This window comes from Cottoperca gobio, chromosome 22, assembly GCF_900634415.1.
Source record: "Cottoperca gobio chromosome 22, fCotGob3.1, whole genome shotgun sequence".
In the NCBI taxonomy this organism is placed as follows: Eukaryota; Metazoa; Chordata; class Actinopteri; order Perciformes; family Bovichtidae; genus Cottoperca; species Cottoperca gobio.
Genome location: NC_041376.1, coordinates 10,929,340 through 10,950,035, shown reverse-complemented (window position 1 = coordinate 10,950,035; position 20,696 = coordinate 10,929,340). Strand labels below are relative to the sequence as shown.

Here is a 20,696-nt window from a genome sequence, read left to right as displayed (position 1 = left end):
TACTCCTGGAGTACTAATGCAATGGACGGCACTGATTCTCTACCTGCAGATTGTGGCGGCAATTCATGGCCATCACAGGTATTGTCATGATGGGTTATGCTATGGTTTCCATGGTGATTCCTTTGTGGGCGGTGGCATGGCTGGGGATCGGCCTCCACATCTTCAGCTCTTACAAGGTTAGACCACATCACAGTTTGAACCACTTTTTATGATTGTCTTTGATCTGATTTAAATGCTGATAGGCAGTGTAAGGAGAGTAAATTTGAACGTTGTCTTCTCACCCTTCCAGGTGCTGGTCAAGATGTTAATGGGCAGTGCCAATCTTGGAGAAGTGGATCACTCCTTTCCACCCTGGCTTCCTTTAACCTCATCTTCCTCTCCTGTGTGCCCTCATCCTCGACTTCACCAAGGTGGAGCACTTGGGCTCACTGTCCTCGCTGCCTGGGGATACCTGTGTGGACTGGCAGACTGTGGCTGAGTGAGAGAGCATTTACAATCCGTAAGAGAAAGGGTTAAAGATCATGGTTTCCACCCCCTGTGTTGAAATATGTTTTTATTAATTTTTAGGATGCAGCTAATAGTTATTTCAAAATGATTTGTTGGCCAGTATTTTCTGATAAAAGGTGCCTGAGGAGGGTAAACCAAAACTTTTAGTGTTTCCTCACTAAAATGCAATAAATAACATGCAGGCATTTTCTTCCTCATAAAATATATGTATCTGTATTTATGAGACGATTTCTAATTGTTGACATGATGTTTACTTGCTAGCAGTTTCTTCGTTCATGCATTTGCGATTTCTACATTTTTTTAGTTGTTATGGACACAAACCAACAGCTGCATGCTTGTGCATCCTATTAAAAACAATGCTCCACCAGCTAGTAGTGGTCATAAATCCACAACGTACTTTAAGTTGATACCTTGTTGGTGTGGTCTATAAAATGTCAGAGAGTAGTGAAAATGTCTGACAATTGCTCAGAGAGTAGATGAGGGAAAAAAATGCCAAAATCATCACATATGAGAAGTGGATATTTGAAATGCGTGTAATGAGAATTATCTGTCTATCAGCTAATGGATTCATCGACCCCAGTCGGTTGTTTTTTTTTACTTTTCTATTTACAGTGTTCAACATTCTTGGTGCATGTGGTGTGGTTGGCTGACGACCCCATCCCATCTCCATAGGGACACTGATCCAGGTGCCGGGCAATGCAGGTAGGGTTGGTAGGGTTTCTTGATCAACTATTTATTACCTATTACTGATTTTTATTTCTTGATTATTATAGTGGAAATAAATATGATTTTGTGAAAATGTGAGCGGAAAAATGGCACCACGATAATGCTGGTTTTTGTGTTGAGCGGGTCAGCCTTAAGGCCGCTGTAGCAAACAGATTACACAGCAAGTCGCCTCTCTCGGCCTGGAAACCCCCCCATCATCACAATTGTGCCTCAACAGACCTGAACTATTCTCTCGCGGAGGGAGGATCAGGGTGCTAAGGCGACACTAAATGCCTGCAGACGAGTATTTTCTTTAACCACGATGGACGTTGCAGGTCAGTGAGTTATGGCAAACTGGTCCCAGTGCTCTAGATCCGCAAGAGAGAAGTGGTTGTTGTGCTGATTATAATCCGCTTTGCCAACACTCAATCCGCTACAGACGCAGTGTCCTGTGTTTATCTTACTTTATGTAATTAATCTCAATTTGTTCTTGTTCTCCCCCACCCTCCTTCTCCGTCCTGCTCTTCGGTTCTGTCTTTCTTTGCATGCTTTAGCCGTAGATCTTTTGAAAACGAGGTGATCTTCAGCGTGGTGCGCTGGCAGCCACCTGCATCATGGCCGGGCTCTGCTCCGTGATGCGCCAGAGGAGTGGGACTCAGTCACGTTGCGGTTCCTGGCAACACTAGACAAGAAGTCGGAGGACAGGCGAGGAGATACAGATTCGGTCCACACTCGAAGCCGCAGTGGGCAAACGGCACGGTCTCCATTCCCTTGGCATGACATGGCGGAGCTCTGCTGTAGCATCTGTTAACCAGTCTTGAAGCCCTGTCTGCTCATGTTCCTCCATGGTGCGGAGGTTGGCAGGAGTTCGGGCACTAGACTCTTTTTCAGGAAGAAGGAGTAGTATTGTCTTGAACTTCCCTCGGAGGTGACATCTCTCACTCCATCACTTCACATAGGAGGGTAAAGGGATTTCATGGATTTGTAATTGAACGGATGGAAAAGTGTTATTTACTTTCTTGAAATACTTGCCACACCAGTCCTGTTCCTCGCAACGACACCCAAGCCAAGAAGCTGATTGGCGGTCCCTAAATGCTAAGCGGACGTAGGGTTTCTGGTGAATATTAAATATTAATAGCAGGGGGCCAATTTGGCTCATTCTTACATTGTTTTATGATATTTATTTAAGTTTGTATATTATGTATCAATCAGAGTTATTATTTTCGTTCCTTTATGAATAGCATTATCATTATTCTATTACAGAAAAGAATGGCAATTATATTATTGCGTAATGTACGGCTTTTTTGGTTTTATATAAAAGAATTAAAAACACACATGTTATTAGCAGTGTATTATTCCTGATATTTCTAAAACAATATAGTGAACATCTTTAGACGTCTCAGTAATTCTGTGTGTCTAAATGAGCACTGACAAGGCTGCATACAATGTATATTTGCTACAAAGCTTCACAAAAACCCAGAACAAATTACCATAATAAGTTGTATAATGATTAACTTTCATAAAGATTTCTATAATATGATAAATATTAATATTAAATCTATGTTGTTGGGTGGCACTTGGACATCATGGCCTCCAGTATTATAAAATCTTGATACATCCCCACTTTCATTTTGATCCAATTCACTCTCCCACTCAACATGAAAACATGCCAAAAACCACATGGTTAATGTTAGAAAGACACTGTTTTTATGTTAAAGATCACGGTTTTTCTAAACTGCTACTGTGGAATCAGCCTACCAAAGGACTGCCATAAGGAAAATTGTTTCAACCATACTTTGTATCATGAACGGATATGTAGCAGAACTAAGCGGTGGGGGTTCTTTCATACAAATAGCAGGCTAATCTGCGTAAGTGAATTGTTAAGTGATTTAGCACTGATGACTTTGCAGAATTATCCTTGCATAATATATTATGCATGCGTTTTCGTGCTGTACTTAGCTGTCACTTACTGGACCACACATATACCCACTGGAAATGAAAGAAGATTTGAGAATGGATTGTTTCTACTATAATTATCGTCGTTCACACACACACACACACACACACACCACCACCACACACAACACACCACACTGGAAAAAAGCCCATGGAGATGTTTTGCCTATAGAGAAACCAGTGTAATAGGCCTTGTCAAAATGACTTTCTAGTGTCCCATAAGATGGTGGCACAAAATAAAATTTTAGTGCAAAATCGTTGATATTGAGATGATGAGTGTGGAGGGGAGGGACTTAATTCTCAGTCTTTCTGCATCACTCTTTGTCACACACACCCCCAGTCCATAGTCTATCCCACAGTGTTGTTTATGGTTGTGGAGATGTCAGTCAGGGGACCTCTAATGAAGCATTTGACTGAGGTGACACTTTCAGATAATCAACCGCAGTGACATTTGAACGTATTAAAAATAAATGAGCTTAAAAACAGCAGAGAGTATGTTATGTTCCAATCTTAATTATATAGTTGAGTATATAGTTCTGATGGATGCTGATAAGAGAGGTTAGAGTGGCAGGAGGGAACGGAGTCTGGGAGGGAGAGGGGAGGGAGAGGGGGGGAAGGAGGGAGAGGAATGTTGCATATATATATGTTAAGCAACAATACTTGTTCCACACACTTTTTATTGGATTTATTTCGATATGGGGTAGACAGATTGTTAGACAGACAGAACTGGTGAGCCAAAAGCAAAGTATTGCAAGAGTTGAATGTGAATTTGATGAAATTACAAAGGGAATTACAAACACACCAAGGTCGTTGTCATTATTAAAGGTTTGTTGAGTGAATGCCAAATCAGGCATAATTTTTCAAAAAAAAGAGCAGCAAATCAGCCACGCTTTGAAAAGAAACATGTGAGACAACCAACGGTGACTCCAAAAGGGGAAAAACACTTGATCCAAACGCAGATAGGAAATGCAGCAAGAGCAATTGAAGAGAAAATATAAATAATTTAAAACGGATACAAGACGAGTTCTATTAGCAGTAAGTGTTTAATCATTTTTTGCACACAGATTCCGAAGCCTCCCTGCGGCGCCAAAGCCTTTAATTGGTTGGCTCGCGCGTGAGTGGCAGTGGGCTTTCTTTAAATAAAGGGGTGATTGAGGAGAGGGGGGGGGAGGGGGTGGAGGGGATAAATGGAGTGAGTGGGGGAATAGTGATTGAGTGTGGGGTGAGGCGTTGATTAGATATGGGGGGATGTGGGGTGATGATTGGTGATATTTGGTGTGATAGATATGATTTATGAGTCAATACATACAGATAAATCTCATAAAAAACATAACACCTACTAAATATATAAAAAAACAAGCAGGGCTAATTACATACAACCCATTTAATTAAAACACAGTGTAGTGAGTAGTGTCTCCTCTATTAGCCTTACACATAAGTATTATTAATACTTGCTAAAAGATCGCAAATATTAGACCAGAAGAAGAAAAGAAACAAAGATAGGGAAAAAGTGTAGGGAACTACCCTAAAGGAAATCAACGAAGGAGTAGAGTAGTCGGACCGGTTGCCAGGTAGTTTTGGCTTTGTCTATCAGCGCATAACAATGGTGGAAATGTGAAATGTGCTTCTTTGGATGAAGGTGGCTTTGGGCTACGGTAAGGGTGGTAGATTTAGAAACGGTTTGGTGGTGGAGATGGTAGAGGTAGATTATGGTGATTAGAATGGTAGATTAGGTAGATACATGGCGGTAGTGTGAGATGATTTACGGGGGGTAAGAGATACATGGTTGGGCTGGTGGAAATTATTAGAAAAGAGAAATAAAAATTTGGATTAGAAATAAATAAAATAAGGTCATTTAAAGTAAATTTTATTATTAAAATGTATAAGAAGAATCATGATAAATGCCTTGATGAATATGGACATTTTGCTTATAAAAAAATGTTATATCGCTTAAATTGGTGGAAAGCATTTAAAGAGCATTTTAAATTGGAGGATTACTACGACCAACCTGGCACCCTGGCACTCCTACTTGCGTTTTAGCTTCTGGCTACTCCCGGGTTTTTAAAAAAAGAAAGGTACGAGCCCAGACACAAGAACGAGTAGGGTTAGTAGGGTTCTTTTCAGAAAAAGTGGACAGAGGGACAGAGGAATTTTTAGTTGTCCTCACGAAGTGTCGTCGAATCGGGGGGGAGGGGTTAAATAGGAGAATGGGAAAATTAGGGGAAATTGGGAGGAAATTAGTTTGGGGTAGTATTAGGGGGGAATTGAAGGGGGAGGGGTTGTTTTAAGTTGGTGGGGGTGGGAATTGGGAATATTGATAATTTTTTTTTATTAATATTTATATGTATTTTTTTATTAAAAACAAAAATAGAGCCCAGCTTTCTTCTTCTCTTCTGCGGACAACAAAGGAAGGCTCAAACAACAGGAACCAAAACTAATAAAGCTGTGACGATTAATGAGGGCCATCTTTGAGATCACATGGATGGTTTTGGCTCGGCACAAAATAAACCTTCTCAAGTGTGAAAAGACTTTTTAAGTAATTTATGTTAGTTAGTATTATGATTATGAGGAGGATTATTATTATTTATTAGTATTATTATTATTATATTATTTATTTATTTTATATATGATTATTTATTTATTATTAATATTATTATTTTTAAGGTTTAATCCTGCTTGTAATTTAATGTATTGGTTGACTACATTGCATCATAGTGTATGTTTGAGGAGAGGATGACACAGGGATTTCAGGATCAGATTATTAAAAGCAGAGACATGCTTTTTATGCTGGAAAAAAAGAAAGTGGCTCTCCTATTGACTTTGTCCTATCAATGATAAAAACATATGACATCATGGTCGCGCCATAACCACAATGATGTATTTATAAGGACCCCATCATTTTAAAGGAAGGAAGGGAGAGGAGGGAGGAGGGAGGAAGGAGGGGGGAAGGAATAGGGGGGAAAGGGAAAAGGGGAGAGGAGGACAAGGAGGGTGTAGGGAGTAGGAGGAGGAGAAAGAATAAGTGTTTTTTGATGAAAAAGTAGTTTTGATTTGAAAATGAAAAATAAAAGTTGTAGTTTTAAGTAGTTAGTTTTTGAAAAAATAATCACAACATAATCTATTTAGGGGTGGGGTAAGGTACACCAAAAGCATACAAACTACACCAACAAAGGAAGAACATAGGTCTCATATGTTAATAAGGCAGAAGTTAAGAAGCAAAAGTTATATTGAAAGTAGCTGGTTTGAAAATTTTTTTTAAATTTTATTTAATAAGTTTGAGTGATTTAATATTTTTAATTTATATAATTGTTTATATTTTTTTTTGTGATTTTTTTTAATTTTTTTTTTAATTTTAAAAACTACTGCTGTACATGATGAATTGCAGACATAAAGCCTAAATAGTTCAACTACTACCTAACCGAATGAGTTCATTCCCCACCTTTTTCAGGTTTGTGTTGTTTTGTCCACCCTGAGTTATCAATAGTCAATTTATCAGTCGTTAGGTTAACAACTTCCCAGAGAAGAGAATTTCACGTCTCTATCCTCACACCTCTGGGGGTGGGGGGGAAAGGAGGAGGCGGGGGGGGAAAAGAGGAGAGGGGGGAAGGGGGGGGGGAAGGGAAAAAGGAGGGAACGAAAAGGGAGTGAAAAGAAGGAAAGGGGGAGGGAAAAAAGGAAAAGGAGAGGGGAGGGAGGGGGACAATAGAAAACTAGCCTAATTATAATGAAAGTGAAAGGGGGGGGGTAAAGTATGTGAAGAGGAAGCACAGCAAGACAGAGCTTGAAGAGTTTGTGAAGTACACACACCTATCTTAAACCACTATCCAACGTGTGTTTTGTTGTTTGCGTTGTAACTTGGCACACCAGCACAGAGATGCTTCGGGGGACAAAATTAATTTCCCACAGCAGGGGAGATGAGAGTGAAGCCAAACAGGGTTAGTAGTTGGAAGCGAGCTAGTTTAGAGGAAGGAAATGGTGAGAAGTGGCAAGTGGGGATGAGTCAATTTAATATCGTAAATTATTTGAAATGTATGTTTTTTTTTTTAAAAGGAGATCCAACTATGGAAAAAGTCAATAAAAAAGGTGGACCTACAGTCTGATGAGAAGATATTAAAAAGGTGAGTATTAGTAATTGTTAATAACACTAAATTAAAGAAAAAGAAGAGACGACATCTTTTGAGAACTTGTGTCATAGATCATCTTGTACGAGAGTACAATTAGTCATTGGTATCTCAAACAGCCTCGGGAAAGGAGTGAGTCAATGGGCTCCCATTGGAATCCAGTGACCCAGGCTCTGCGTAACAAGTAGCTCCATTGACTTAGCATTGGCAGCCCAGGGGGCACTGCCCGAACCACAATGGACCCATCCCTGCTCTGCCAGTCACTGTGGAGCAACGCAGCAGTCAGGTCTCTGGGACGAAGAAGACAACCTTACTGTCCACGTTGAGACAGGAAATAAACTCTTTCCACACTCTCAGGTTATGTAACCTCCCCGTGTCTAATGTTCATCCCTTAGGACTATTATTATTTTACAGACCATCTGGTGTTGTGATACTGATGTGTGTTGTGGGTGTTGCTGCACGGGAAACCTACAACAAGAAGAAAGTATCAATTCCAGCATCATGTCACTACACATCCTCCCCGGATAACCCAGGTTAGCGCGGCAAAATAAGCTGCCTACTATAGTTTTTCTCAAATATTAAAAGGCTATTTTGTGCCTGATTCATATGAGAAGTTGTTATCTGTTCTTCCTGTGCTGGGACTTCTGCAGACCATACTATATTGCATTACTGTTTCTGACTGGTTGTGATGTTTACCCAGACATGACAATCATTATTCTCTCTAGGACACTGCAACCCACGGCCTTCAAAGTGCCATTGCAAGCACGTGCCACTCAAATTGCACTGGTGAGCTACAAAATAGAGAGAAAATAAAAATATAGCTGCAGGACTGTTCCAGGTCACTGCCCCATGCCATCTCAAAAAAAAATGAGAATTTGATGTTTGTGTAGGGGAGGGACTGCAGAATGGGGGTGTGTCCACCGTGTTTTCTCCAATCGTCCAGACAGGGACACGTGGCACCGGGCAGGACGATTAGGTAAAGCATCTTTGACAAAGTACGAAGACTGAAGGCTTCTATATCATCGATAATTCAGATCAGCATTTTTATTGAGGCAAAAATTAAACGTGGTGCAGCAGTTGGCGTACAAGATGATAGGGGGAGGAAAAAGGATAAAGAGGGAGAAGAGAGAGAAACAGCTGTGGTCGTGTGCTACTTCCACGCCCAGTGGATCTGATTAAAGTGTCTATGGAGGAGTGGAAAGTAGGGTGGTCTACAGCCATGACGGCCTTCAAGGAATCTATTTTCAGGGTACAGGGGACAGAAAAGCCCCCCCAACTAGCAACTGTGAGATACACAGCCGCAGACATAAAAGAAAAAGGGGTTGAAGGAAAATCTCTTTTTGTGGAATTTCTAACAAACTACATAGAATCTGAAACTTGGACAAAGGGCACGAGACACTACTCGTTTTGTGACTGTTGAATCGTAACCGCCATGGCACTTTATAAGCTTGTACTGTTTCTTTTGCTAAAAAAAAATAAAAAACCAGTAAACTAAGCTGTCAAAAAACAATGTTAAAAAGACAATGTTGCTCTAGAAAATAGTAGTGAAGTAGAAGGATAAGTGCCAGAAAAATTAGAAACACTCAAGTGAAGTACAACTCAAAAAGGTACTTTAGTACAGTGCACAAAGTTACATTTCCACCACTGGTTTCCTATGGCACTGGTCGTTCTAGGGAGAGGTCTGGAGGCCGACAGACAGCTCTCACTCACAGGCTCATCGGCATCGACGAGTCACCGGTCGACAGCCAGGAGCAGAGAAGAACATAAGGTCGTCTATGTAGACTGCAAGTGGTGATGTCTAACAAGCAAGTTAATACAAAAAATATATCTGAATGTTAGTCTTTGATTGATATGTCTTTCATTTGGCCCTTTAGTGGAGGTCCAATACAAAAGGCACCAGGGCTGAAAACTAGTGTAGAAGGGCCACAGAGAGGGACATCTTTTCTGGGATGAGACCACAGGAGAAAGTCTGGACACCAGATGCTTTCTGGACCCGAAATATTCTGCCTCACCTTTGTGAAGAGAGAGACAGCGTCACGAGCCAGGACAAACAACTCATATGAGAGCGAGAAGACCCGGATCCAGAGAGATTCGAGCTCCACGTACCGGCAACAGCGAGGAAGACAAGGGGGAAACTCAACAAACTGGACACAGAGGAATGTCTTCAGACCAACAAACATAACATGGACAACCAAAGGGGAAACAAGGAGGGATCGAGGTTTAAGGGATTGAGAGGATCGGGGACAATAAGCAATAACCATCTTGCAAATGAACAACATCTTGATGTTTGGGGACACTTCCTACATGGCTGAGTTTTTACAATGCCCTCTATGGGTGGAAGCAGTGAGAACACTTGCTGTCGAGGCTCATTTAGCTCCTCCCCAATATTGATAGCAAACGTCCAACAATAAATTTTATTATTTAGTTCAAAGAGTTGGGATTCAAACAGCCAGCTTTGAAGCTCTTTTCTATGGCTGGGCATTTTGTTTGAGAGAAATGAGCACAAAAAGACCCCTCAAGTATAAAGAATCCGTATTTTGAAAAGATTCTGCGGGCTCTCGAACCAATAATGAGTGGAAACAGGAAACTGCTAATGCCCATCATTCTTGAAGTGGTACTCCCCGAGGCCGACTCTTAGCGGGTTAGAGAGGGGGAGAGGAACTGGACTCAGACCAAACACCTGGGGCAGCAGCGGCCGACTAAAATCCTGTCCTAAGGTCACGGGTGTTGGCTTAAGATGAACAACTGCGGATCAACCCTCCGCAGGGGGCTGGACAGGATTAAAAAAGCAAACGATAATCTGGAGTGGTTTGGTCGAAGTATTTCAAGAGGAAATGAGCATTAAACTGTATTAAAGAAAATCAAACATGAACCGTTTGAATACTCTAGCCACTGGGTGTCATTATTGTTGAGGAGGGACACAGTAAGTAAACGGAGAGCAGCTGCCGGTTCTGTTTTGAATATATAAACCTTCGGTGTGAAAGATCATTTGGAGCTTTAAGGCTATGTCAACCTCGTGACATGTAACACGAGTCATGACAAATCACACACTGCTGCTTTACTTTTACCACATTTATTTTGCTTATTTTGATGATCGTTGTACAAAGTTGTTTCCGTTCATGTGTGGAGACAACGAGTAAAACAATGAATTCAATAACATAAATAATTAATGATTCTGAAAAAGACTGTAGAATAAACGACCCAAAAGACAAAAGGTATAAGCTAAGAAGGCACTGGAGCCAAGCAACACATTAAAACAAGTCCATATTACGTTAGCAAGCCATTCAACCAACTTATAGCAAAGTGCTGCCAGTGAGAGGCCACTGACTGCAGACTTGAGGAGCCAGAACTGACCACATATTGGGATACTGAGGAGATTTAGAGTGGCCCAACTCTTCAAAAAAAACTTCATTCCAGTTTCGCTAGCACACCCACAAGGGGCCTTAAAAGCCAAATCATCGTGGAGGGGGAGCAGAGAGCAGAGAGGTCTCGGGGTCTGCCACTCCGTATGCTACATAAAAAGAGGTGAAGGATGCCGTGGTGAGCAATTGGTACAATGAGGGGATTGGTCTCTGGTCAGCTTCGAGTTGGAAATCAGTGAGAATGTAGATTTGGACCGCAAGGGGCACAAGAGGACCAGCAGCAGGACAATGAGGGACTCAGAGGCGTCTGGCTGACTGTGGAAAGTGGGGCAACATTCCTCACATTTAACACCTCAGCTGGTCATTCATTTACTTATTATCCTAAAAGGGGAGCTTCACATAGTATGTAACAGAGTGTTAGCATGAAAGTATATAGTGAAGGTATCATAATATATGTAAACAGTGAGAACACATATGCAAATGCCTCTCTTTTTAAAACAATGTCTTTATAATTAGGCATTGATTAAAAGGGGTCTCTACACTGAGCCCTTGGCAAACACAATTAAAGATCAACATAAGTAAACTTAACATTTCTACATTAATTAAGGTGTTAAAGCACCTCTGCTAAACCTCCAAAGAGGCGAACCCAAACCCTTTCCATCCTTGTGACTTTTTCACCAATTAGGGCAGCATCCGCTCGCTGAAAGGACCGGCGCTTTAAGTCTCCGAGGGCCAGAGGGTCAGGACTCAATAACAGTCTGGCTGGAGAGGTGAGGTTACGTGTTTGAATAGCCAATGTTGAAAGGGCGGGGATGGGGTCAAAAGGGGTCCGGGAGGAGGTGAGTGATGGGGAGGGGCCACAGACCTCCTGCCAGCTCTAAAAGAGGAGTCTTTTGTAGACCAAGACCACTGGCCAGTGCAGCAGCCTTTCACAGCCCAGCGCCCTCTCTTCCTCAGGCCCAAACAGTGATGACTTAAGGCCACCAGATGCTAATTATACGGCTGATGGAGAGTCACTGAAGTGGGACGGTCGACGTGAGGGGTGGCCTTGTTGTCGCAATGGGATAAATTGAGGGGGGGTGGGGGGAATAAAAAAGTTGGCAGGTAGGTTTTCAAAGATCTATCCGTCAACAAAAGCAAATACTTCTGCCAGTCAAAGTTTGCACATTGTGAAACAACACGGAAAAGAATAATGAAAGCAAAATGATTCGTCTTTTACAGTCAACTAATTACTTTTGACTGCTTTTAATTCCCTCCATGTGTGAGCCTGCGAGTAACAACAGGATAGACCAAAGGGTATTTATGGGGGTCACATATCCGCGTCTGAATCTCTGCACCACTCGGGCAGTCTTCAGTCCGTACAGTGAGGGAACTGAGCACCTTTCCACCGAGCGCTCTTCATGTATCACGCTTGCTTACAGAATCATCTGCGCCAGAAGGATACTGGAGCACTTCCAGTTTGAATTCCATATGAAGTACTCTTTGGATGAAGTTCTCGGGCTGAAGAAGTAAGACAGACAGACCATCGTTTAGTTTTCAGGAGACGTGCATTACGCAAAATGTTGATACAAAAACTACTGTAAGCTTTACATGTATAATCCGTGGTTGGCAGAGGAATAAACCTGCAACTGAATGACTGGTCCACACAGCAACCAGAGGAGCGTCATGTCAGGCACTTTGAAATACAACTGTGAAGAGAACAGTGGATGAGTGTTAATGGTTGTTACCAACGAATGTATATATTAACAGAATCCCTTGTTTGATCTACCCATCAAACTGTTTAAAAAAATTGCTGCAGCAGTAGGCTGAAGTTGTAAATAAATAAAATGGAATCCTGTAGGCCAGTGCTGCACTGATGCAGTAACAAAGAACATTTACTCAAGTACCGCACATTACTTAAGTTTTGAGGTGCTTGTATTCTACTTTATGCTTCTTCTCAACTAAATTTCATATTGTACTTTTTACTCCACTACATTTATCTGACACACATAGTTCCTGGTTACTTTTCAGATTAAGATTCTACATATAAAAACATATGATGAGCTTTTAAATTTCCTTTCTGAACCTCTTATATCTCTTTATTTTAATAACCTTTTGAGATCCAAAGACAAAACACAAAAGACACAAAAACCTTATATTAGAGAAAAGTCCAAAATATGAATACAAATTTGTGGAGCAAAAGTTTGATTATTTTTCTCTCCACCCACATTCATCTTCTGACGATGCCTCAGATTTGTCTTGGGACCTTTTGGAGGCGGCCTGACCCCCCGGTTAGGAACAACTGGACTAAACTGCCTAAGTGTATATAAAATAGATAAAACTAGCTCCGACATGACTGGTTACAACAGTTAAATGCTACTTATGCAATGGTACATCAATACAAATGTAATACACATATATAATATATCAGTTACAGGGGACAACTTTCTGTAGACCAAGTATTATTATTTAATTAGGATGTTCAATGCAGCACTTTTACTTGCAATGGGGCATTTTTACATTGTGGTATTGTTGTTTTTTCTTAAGTAAATGATGCTCTTTCACTACTGCACTGACGTGAATCTAATCTGTGACTTTATATTGACCATTCTTCTCGGTTATAATACTTACCGCCATGACTTAGATTTAATATCTCTACTGGGTGCCAAGTGATAATCTCATGAATTCATTAAGCTTATAAACTAAGTTGGCAAGACAGTTGAGTTCTTTTCTGAAAGAAAGAAGTGGCTCTGGAAAAGACCTCTTGTCACTTAGTTTCTCCGGGGGCCAAAGACTCTAAGTTGTTTTACACTGACAAAAAAAAACGGTCATTGGTTACTTGATCAGAGACTTTTTTGGATGAAAGGAATGATTAGTACAGTACATGTGGGTACAATCACTTTCATTAGACCTTTCAGTGACACTACTTGTTTGTTTTCTCAAGGGCTTGACTTCGTGTTGAGGTCTCATTGAAGTAAAGGCCATAAGATGCAATAATGAGCACGCCGAGATGCCCTGCTACTGCAGAGGGTAGATACTACAGGTACAAGACCCTCTAGTGTCTGAAGCCATGGTGGAAATGGCAGAGCTTCACGTGTTGAGCTAGCAAAGAGAGCAAAGGCAGCAGCACATCCACAGCACATGTCATCTTTTATTCCTGCCCATGGTGTAAATTGATCACACTGTTGAAGTTAAAGAACGGATCTGAGCTCTCTCCGGAAATGCTCACACACACAAACACTTCACATATTATACAGCACAGTTAACGTCCAGAAGTCCCGCAGCTCCATTTAGGCACTGGGCCAGGTCAACCATTGCATCATTGGCATTAGGTTAGAAATAAGTCCCCTCTATCTATTTGTCATTTTGGTGATACCGTACCTCTTCTTCGCAGGTCTACTACATGAAGTTCTTGTTTCCATGTTCCTATATATTTCAAAGGCATCCTTTTTCATAGCAGGAATGTACCAACCGACCAAACAGTGGCTGCCAAGGTTGACATGACTTTTCTTGTGGAATGTCATGTGGTTAGGTTTACTCTTGCTTTCTGGGCATCAGGTTTCTGTGCACACCTGATACAATGGGTGTACAGTACGTGCTGCATCATGAGGCGACAAAGCTATTTATGACATGCACAGCCACAATGCTAACCCAACACATTTTAACAAAGCCTTGCCTTGTGCATCAGCGCCTTTACAGCAAGGAATGCAAACTGTGGTAGTGATCACTGAGGGCAATTGATCAATAAATGCTTATGTGCTAGACCCCAGCCAGGGAGACCCGAGCCTAATCCTGTACATACAACAAGGCTGTGAGGCTGTGTTTATGCACAGCTAGGCCTGTAGGGTTTTCAGCTAAATGCCAATGTAATGGCATGCTAACATGGTTACAATCGCAATACTATCATGTTGCTGTTAAGCATCTTTAATGTTTACCATGCTCACCATCTTAGTTGAGCAAGTTGGCATGTTAGCATTTGCACAAAATACAAAGTCCAGTTCAGGCTGATATCATTGAACAAATTGAAATGTTGACCTTGTGATGGCGCTGAAGGAAAAGTTAGGGATCATCAACGTTATCAAAATTCACTAGAGATACTCACATAACGTGATGTTCACTAAAAAAACACAAATGTGAACCTCATGAGGGCACTACAGGAAAAGTCTGGTGATCCCCAAATTCATCGGGCTTCATCGTCTCAACACCATGGATATCTATACCAAATGGTCAGGATAATCACACAGGATTCATCCTCTGGGGACCATGAATGTTTGTACAAAATGCCATGGCAATCTATCCAGTAGATGTTGAGATATTTCAGTCTGGATCAAAGTGGTGGACAGACAGGTTGACCAACAGAGACAACATTAACATCTTGTAATTAGAATCCAAATAAGTTACATTTTTGAGGCAAGTGGATTCATAGTTGAGGCTTTCTGTTCTCATTGGCCTTTGAACAGGAAGTAGAGTGCACATGGAGAGATGCTGCGATGACATTTCTGTTATTGACTTTTCTCCTATTTTTTCCCATCAGGAGAGGATGGTTCAGAGTCTCATGCAGAGACACCAGGCAGCGAGACCAGCGAAGAGAGCCGGTCCTATCAGACATGTACCAACACAGCTCTGAAGGTGCTGGGTGGTCTGCTGCTGGTGCTGTGCGTCTCCTCTTCCTGGGTGGGTACCACTCAGGTGGTTAAGCTGACCTTCCAGTCGTTCTCCTGTCCCTTCTTCATCTCCTGGTTCAGCAGCAACTGGAACATCCTCTTCTTCCCCATCTACTACTCCGGACTTGTGGTTACCACACGGGAGAAGCAGACTCCCATACAGAAATTCAGGTAAACTGACAACAAAATTATCTTTGAATAAAAGTTCAGAAAACATTTACAAAAAAAACAAACACAATCTGCCCTATTGCATTCCTGAGAATCTTTTACCGCAAACTTTTCTAATACATGTGCTTTCCACTGTTACTACGTAACGAGCTATAGCAGACTGAGAGAAATTGAACAGATGTGTCAGGGTAGGTCGTCACCAAAGTAAAAATTGTGGTGTTCATGTTTAGCAAAATTAAGTAACTAGAAGAGTGCCCTTCTTCACAGACCTCCTCCAAGGTCAAATCCTATCTGTCAAATCATATATGAAAAAGATTAGTGTATCTGCCCTGTGATTCTGATCCACTCCACATACTTTATTAGCACATTCTACACCCTTCCACCAAGTTTCATGACAATTGGGCAAGTCGTCTTTCCATAATCCTGCTGACAAATATGCAAACTGAAAAACACTACCTCCACCGAGGAGGTAGTGTTTTTCAGTTTGCATATTTGTAGAACTGGTCTATGGTTTTTACAGTAAACCAAGTACCAGCTACCATAAAAGCTCCACTAGTGGCCCCCTCGAGGCCTGGCTGCTCTTTACACTCACCTGGAACACATGTTGAACCCCCTGACTGTCCATGAGGAACCAGGCAACTAAGCAACCAACATTTCCATCCTTAAAGTTTGGTCCTCTGATAGCAAGGCTGAAAGCCTGAGAAACAAAGACGTTGTTCCAAATAAATTGAAAAACAGGTTGACATCACTTCCTTTACCCTTCTGTGGTTTGTTCTCTCAAACAGGGAGTGCAGCAAGCTCTTTGGGGAGGATGGGATGACTCTTAAGCTTTTCGTAAAGAGAACAGCACCCTTCTCAATCCTGTGGACGCTGACCAACTACCTGTACCTCATGGCCTTGAAGAAGCTGACCGCCACTGATGTCTCTGCTCTCTACTGCTGCCACAAGGCTTTCGTCTTTCTCTTGTCCTGGATTGTTCTCAAGGACCGTTTCATGGTGTTCGGGTCAGTATGAAAACACCAACGATGATAATAATACTTTCAAGAACTGTTTTTTCTTACTCCTGAGTACTAATGCAACTGGCGGCACTGATTCTCTACCTGCAGATTGTGGCGGCCATCATGGCCATCACAGGTATTGTCATGATGGCTTATGCTGATGGTTTCCATGGTGATTCCTTTGTGGGCGTGGCATTGGCTGTGGGCTCGGCCTCCACATCAGCTCTCTACAAGGTTAGACCACATCACAGTTTGAACCACTTTTATGATTGTCTTTGCTCTGACTTTAAATGCTTGTATAGGCGAGTGTAAAGGAGTAAATGAACAGTTGTCTTCTCACCATCCAGGTGCTGTTCAAGATGTTCCTGGGCAGTGCCAATCTTGGAGAAGTGGCTCACTTCCTTTCCACCATGGGCTTCTTTAACCTCATCTTCATCTCCTGTGTGCCCCTCATCCTCTACTTCACCAAGGTGGAGCACTTGGGCTCACTGTCCTCGCTGCCCTGGGGATACCTGTGTGGACTGGCAGGACTGTGGCTGGGTGAGAGAGCATTTACATCCCTGTAGAGAGAAGGGTAAAGATCATGGTTTCACCCATGTGTTGAAATCTTTTTTTATTAATTTTTAGGCTGCAGCTAATAGTTATTTTCAAAATGATTTGTTGGCCAGTTATTTTCTTGATAAAAGGTGCCTTGAGGAGGGTAAACAAACTTTTAGTGTTTCTCACTAAAATGCAATAAATACATTGAAGGCATTTTCTTCCTCATAAAATATTGTATCTGTATTTATGAGACGATTTCTAATTGTTTACATGATGTTTACTTGCTAGCAGTCTTCTTCTTCACTGCCTTTGCGATTTCTACATTTTTTTTTAGTGTGTTACTGACACAAACCAACAGCTGCATGCTTGTGCATCCTATTAAAAACAATGCTCCACACAGCTAGTAGTGGTCATAAACTCCACAACGTACTTTAAATTGATACCTTGTGGTGTGGTCTATAAAATGTCAGAGAGTAGTGAAAAATGTCTGACAATTGCTCAGAGAGATAGATGAGTAAAAAAATGCAAATCATCACATATGAGAAGCTGGAATATTTGAATGAGTGTAATGAGAATTATCTGTCTATCAGCTAATGGATTCATCGACCAGTCGTTTTACTTTCTCTTTACAGTGTTCAACATCTTGGTGCATGTTGGTGTGGTGCTGACGTACCCCATCCTCATCTCCATAGGGACACTGCTCAGTGTGCCGGGCAATGCAGGTAGGGTTTCTTGATCAACTATTATTACCTATTACTGATTTTTTATTTCTTGATTATTATAGTGGAAATAAATATGATTGTGAAAATGTGAGGAAATGGCCACACATACTGTGGTTTTGTGTTGAGCGGTCAGCACTTAAGGCCGCTGTAGCAAACAGATTACACAGCAAGTCTGCCTCTCTCGGCCTGGAAACCCAATCATCAATGTGCCTCAACAGACCCTGCAACTATTCTCTCGCTGAGGGAGGATCAGGTTGCTAAGGCGACACTAAATGCCTGCAGACGAGTTATTTTCTTTAACCACGATGGACTGTATGAAGGTCAGTGAGTTATGGCAACTTGTCCCAGTGCTCTAGACCGCAAAGAAGTGGATTGCTTGTGCTGATTATAATCCGCATTTGCAACACTCATCCGCTACAGCCGCAGTGTCCTGTGGTTTATCTTACTTTATGTAATTAATCTCAATTTGTTCTTTTTTCTCCCCCACCCTCCTTCTCCGTCCTGCTCTTCGGTTCCTGTCTTTCTTTCGCATGCTGTAGCCGTAGATCTTTTGAAACATGAGGTGATCTTCAGCGTGGTGCGCCTGGCAGCCACCTGCATCATCTGCCTGGGCTTCTTGCTCCTGCTGCTGCCAGAGGAGTGGGACTCAGTCACGTTGCGTTTCCTGGCCAACATCGCAGACAAGAAGTCGGAGGAACACGGCGAGGAGCTCACAGATTCCAGCGTCCACACTCGAAGCCGCAGTCGGGCAAACGGCACTGTCTCCATTCCCTTGGCATGACATGGCGGAGCTCTGCTTGTAGCCTCTGTTAACCAGTCTTGAAGCCCTGTCTGCTCATGTTCCTCCATGGTGCGGAGGTGTGGCAGGATGTTCGGTCCACTAGGACTCTTTTTCAGGAAGACAGGAAGTATTGTCTTGAACTTCCCTCTGGAGGTGCATCTCTCACTCCATCACTTCACATCAGGAGGGTTAAAGGAGAATTTTCATGGATTTTGCTAATTGAAAGGATGGAAAGTGTTATTTACTTTCTTGAAATACTTGCCACACTCAGTCCTGTTCCTCGCACGCACCCAAGCCAAGAGCTGATTGGCGTCCCCTGACCTGCTCCGCGGACTGTATTCTGTGAATATAAATATTAGCAGGGCCAATTTGGCTCATTCTTACATGTATTTATGATATTTATTTTACGCTGTATCAATAAGAGTATTATTTTCAGTCTTATTGAATAGCATTATATACAAGAATGGCAATTATATTATGCGTAATGTACAGGCTTTTTTGGTTTTATAATAAAAGACTTAAAACTCACATGTATAGCAGTGTATTATTCCTGATATTTCTAACAATATATTGGAACATCTTTAGACTTCTCAGTAATTTCTGTGTTGTCTAAATGAGCACTGACAAGGATGCATACAATGCTAATGATGCTTACAAAGCTTCACAAACACCAGAACAAATTACCATAATAAGTTTGTATAATGATTAACTTTCATAAAGATTTCTATAATAATGATAAATATTAATATTAATCTATGTTGTTGGGGTGGACTTGGACTCATGGCCTCAGTATTCCTAAAATCTTGATTATAGCCCCACTTTCATTTTGATCCAATTCACTCTCCCACTTCAACATGAAAACATGCCAAATAACCACATGGTTTAATGTTAGCAAAGACACATGTTTTTATGTTAAAGATCACGGTTTTTTCTAAACTGATACTGTGGAATCAGCCTCCAAAGACTGCATAAGAACTATTGTTTCAACCATATACTTTGTATCATGACGGGATATTGTTAGCAGAACTAAGCGGTGGGGTTCATACAATATTAGCAGGCTAATCTGGTAAGTGCATTGTATTGATTTAGCACTGATGACTTTGCAGAATTATCCTTGCTATAATATATTATGCAATGCTTTTTCTGTGCTGTACTTAGCTGTCACTTACTGACACACATATACCCACTGGAAACTGAAGAAGATTGAGAATGATTGTTTCTACTATAATTATCGTCGTTCACACACACACACACACACACACACACACACACACACACACACACACACACTGGAAAAAGCCCATGGGAGATGTTTTGCCTATAGAGAATACCAGTGTAATAGGCCTTGTCAAAATGACTTTCTAGTGTCCCATAAGATGGTGGCAAAAATAAAATTTTAGTTCAAATAGTGCTATTGAGATGATGAGTGTGGCAGGGGACTTAATTCTCAGTCTTTCTGCATCACTCTTTGTCACACACACACAGTCCCAATAGTCTAATACCACAGTGTTGTTATGGTTGCTGGAGTGTCAGTCAGTTGGGACCTCTAATGAAGCATTTGCTGAGGTGACACTTTCAGATAATCAACCGCAGTGACATTTGAACGTATTAAAATAAATGAGCTAAAACAAGCAGAGCGTATGTAATGTTCAAATCTTAATTATATAGTTGAGTATATAGTTCTGCTGGATGCTGATAAGAGAGGTTAGAGTGGCCTTATGTAGAGGATGCATATGTTAGCCACAATAATGTTCACACACTTTTTATTGGATATTTCGATATGGGGTAGACAGAACGTGAGCAAAGTATGCAAAGAGTGAAATTACAAAGAATTACAAAACACAACAAGGTCTTGTCATATTACAGGTTGAATGCCAATCAGCATAATTTTCTAAAAAGAGCCAGCAATCAGCACTTTGAAAAGAAACATGAGACAACCAACGGTGCTCCAAAAGGGACAAAACACTGTATCCAAACTGCAGATGCAGCAATGAAGAAAATATAAATAATTTAAACGATAACAAGAGTCTATAGCAGTGTTAATCATTGCACAGCTCGCGAGCCTCCTGCGGCTCGCCAAGCTTTAATTGGTGGCTCGCGTGGCAGTGGGCTAAATAAAGGGGTGATAGATATGATTATGAGTCAATACAGATATTTCATAAAAACACTAAAAACAAGCAGGGCTATTACATA

The 20,696-nt window shown here is 41.4% G+C and overlaps 1 protein-coding gene across 1 annotated transcript; it reads left to right on the top strand.

Moving 5' to 3' along the window:
- Window positions 1-89: 89 nt before the first annotated feature.
- Window positions 90-19,025, top strand: LOC115027712 (solute carrier family 35 member F4-like). Its single transcript, XM_029461190.1, has 9 exons — window positions 90-176; window positions 290-410; window positions 1,180-1,209; window positions 15,165-15,465; window positions 16,248-16,458; window positions 16,569-16,694; window positions 16,808-17,000; window positions 17,633-17,722; window positions 18,262-19,025. Exons 1-9 carry the CDS (start codon window positions 90-92, stop codon window positions 18,501-18,503), a joined length of 1,401 nt encoding a protein of 466 aa, XP_029317050.1. The 3' UTR covers window positions 18,504-19,025.
- Window positions 19,026-20,696: the final 1,671 nt, after the last annotated feature.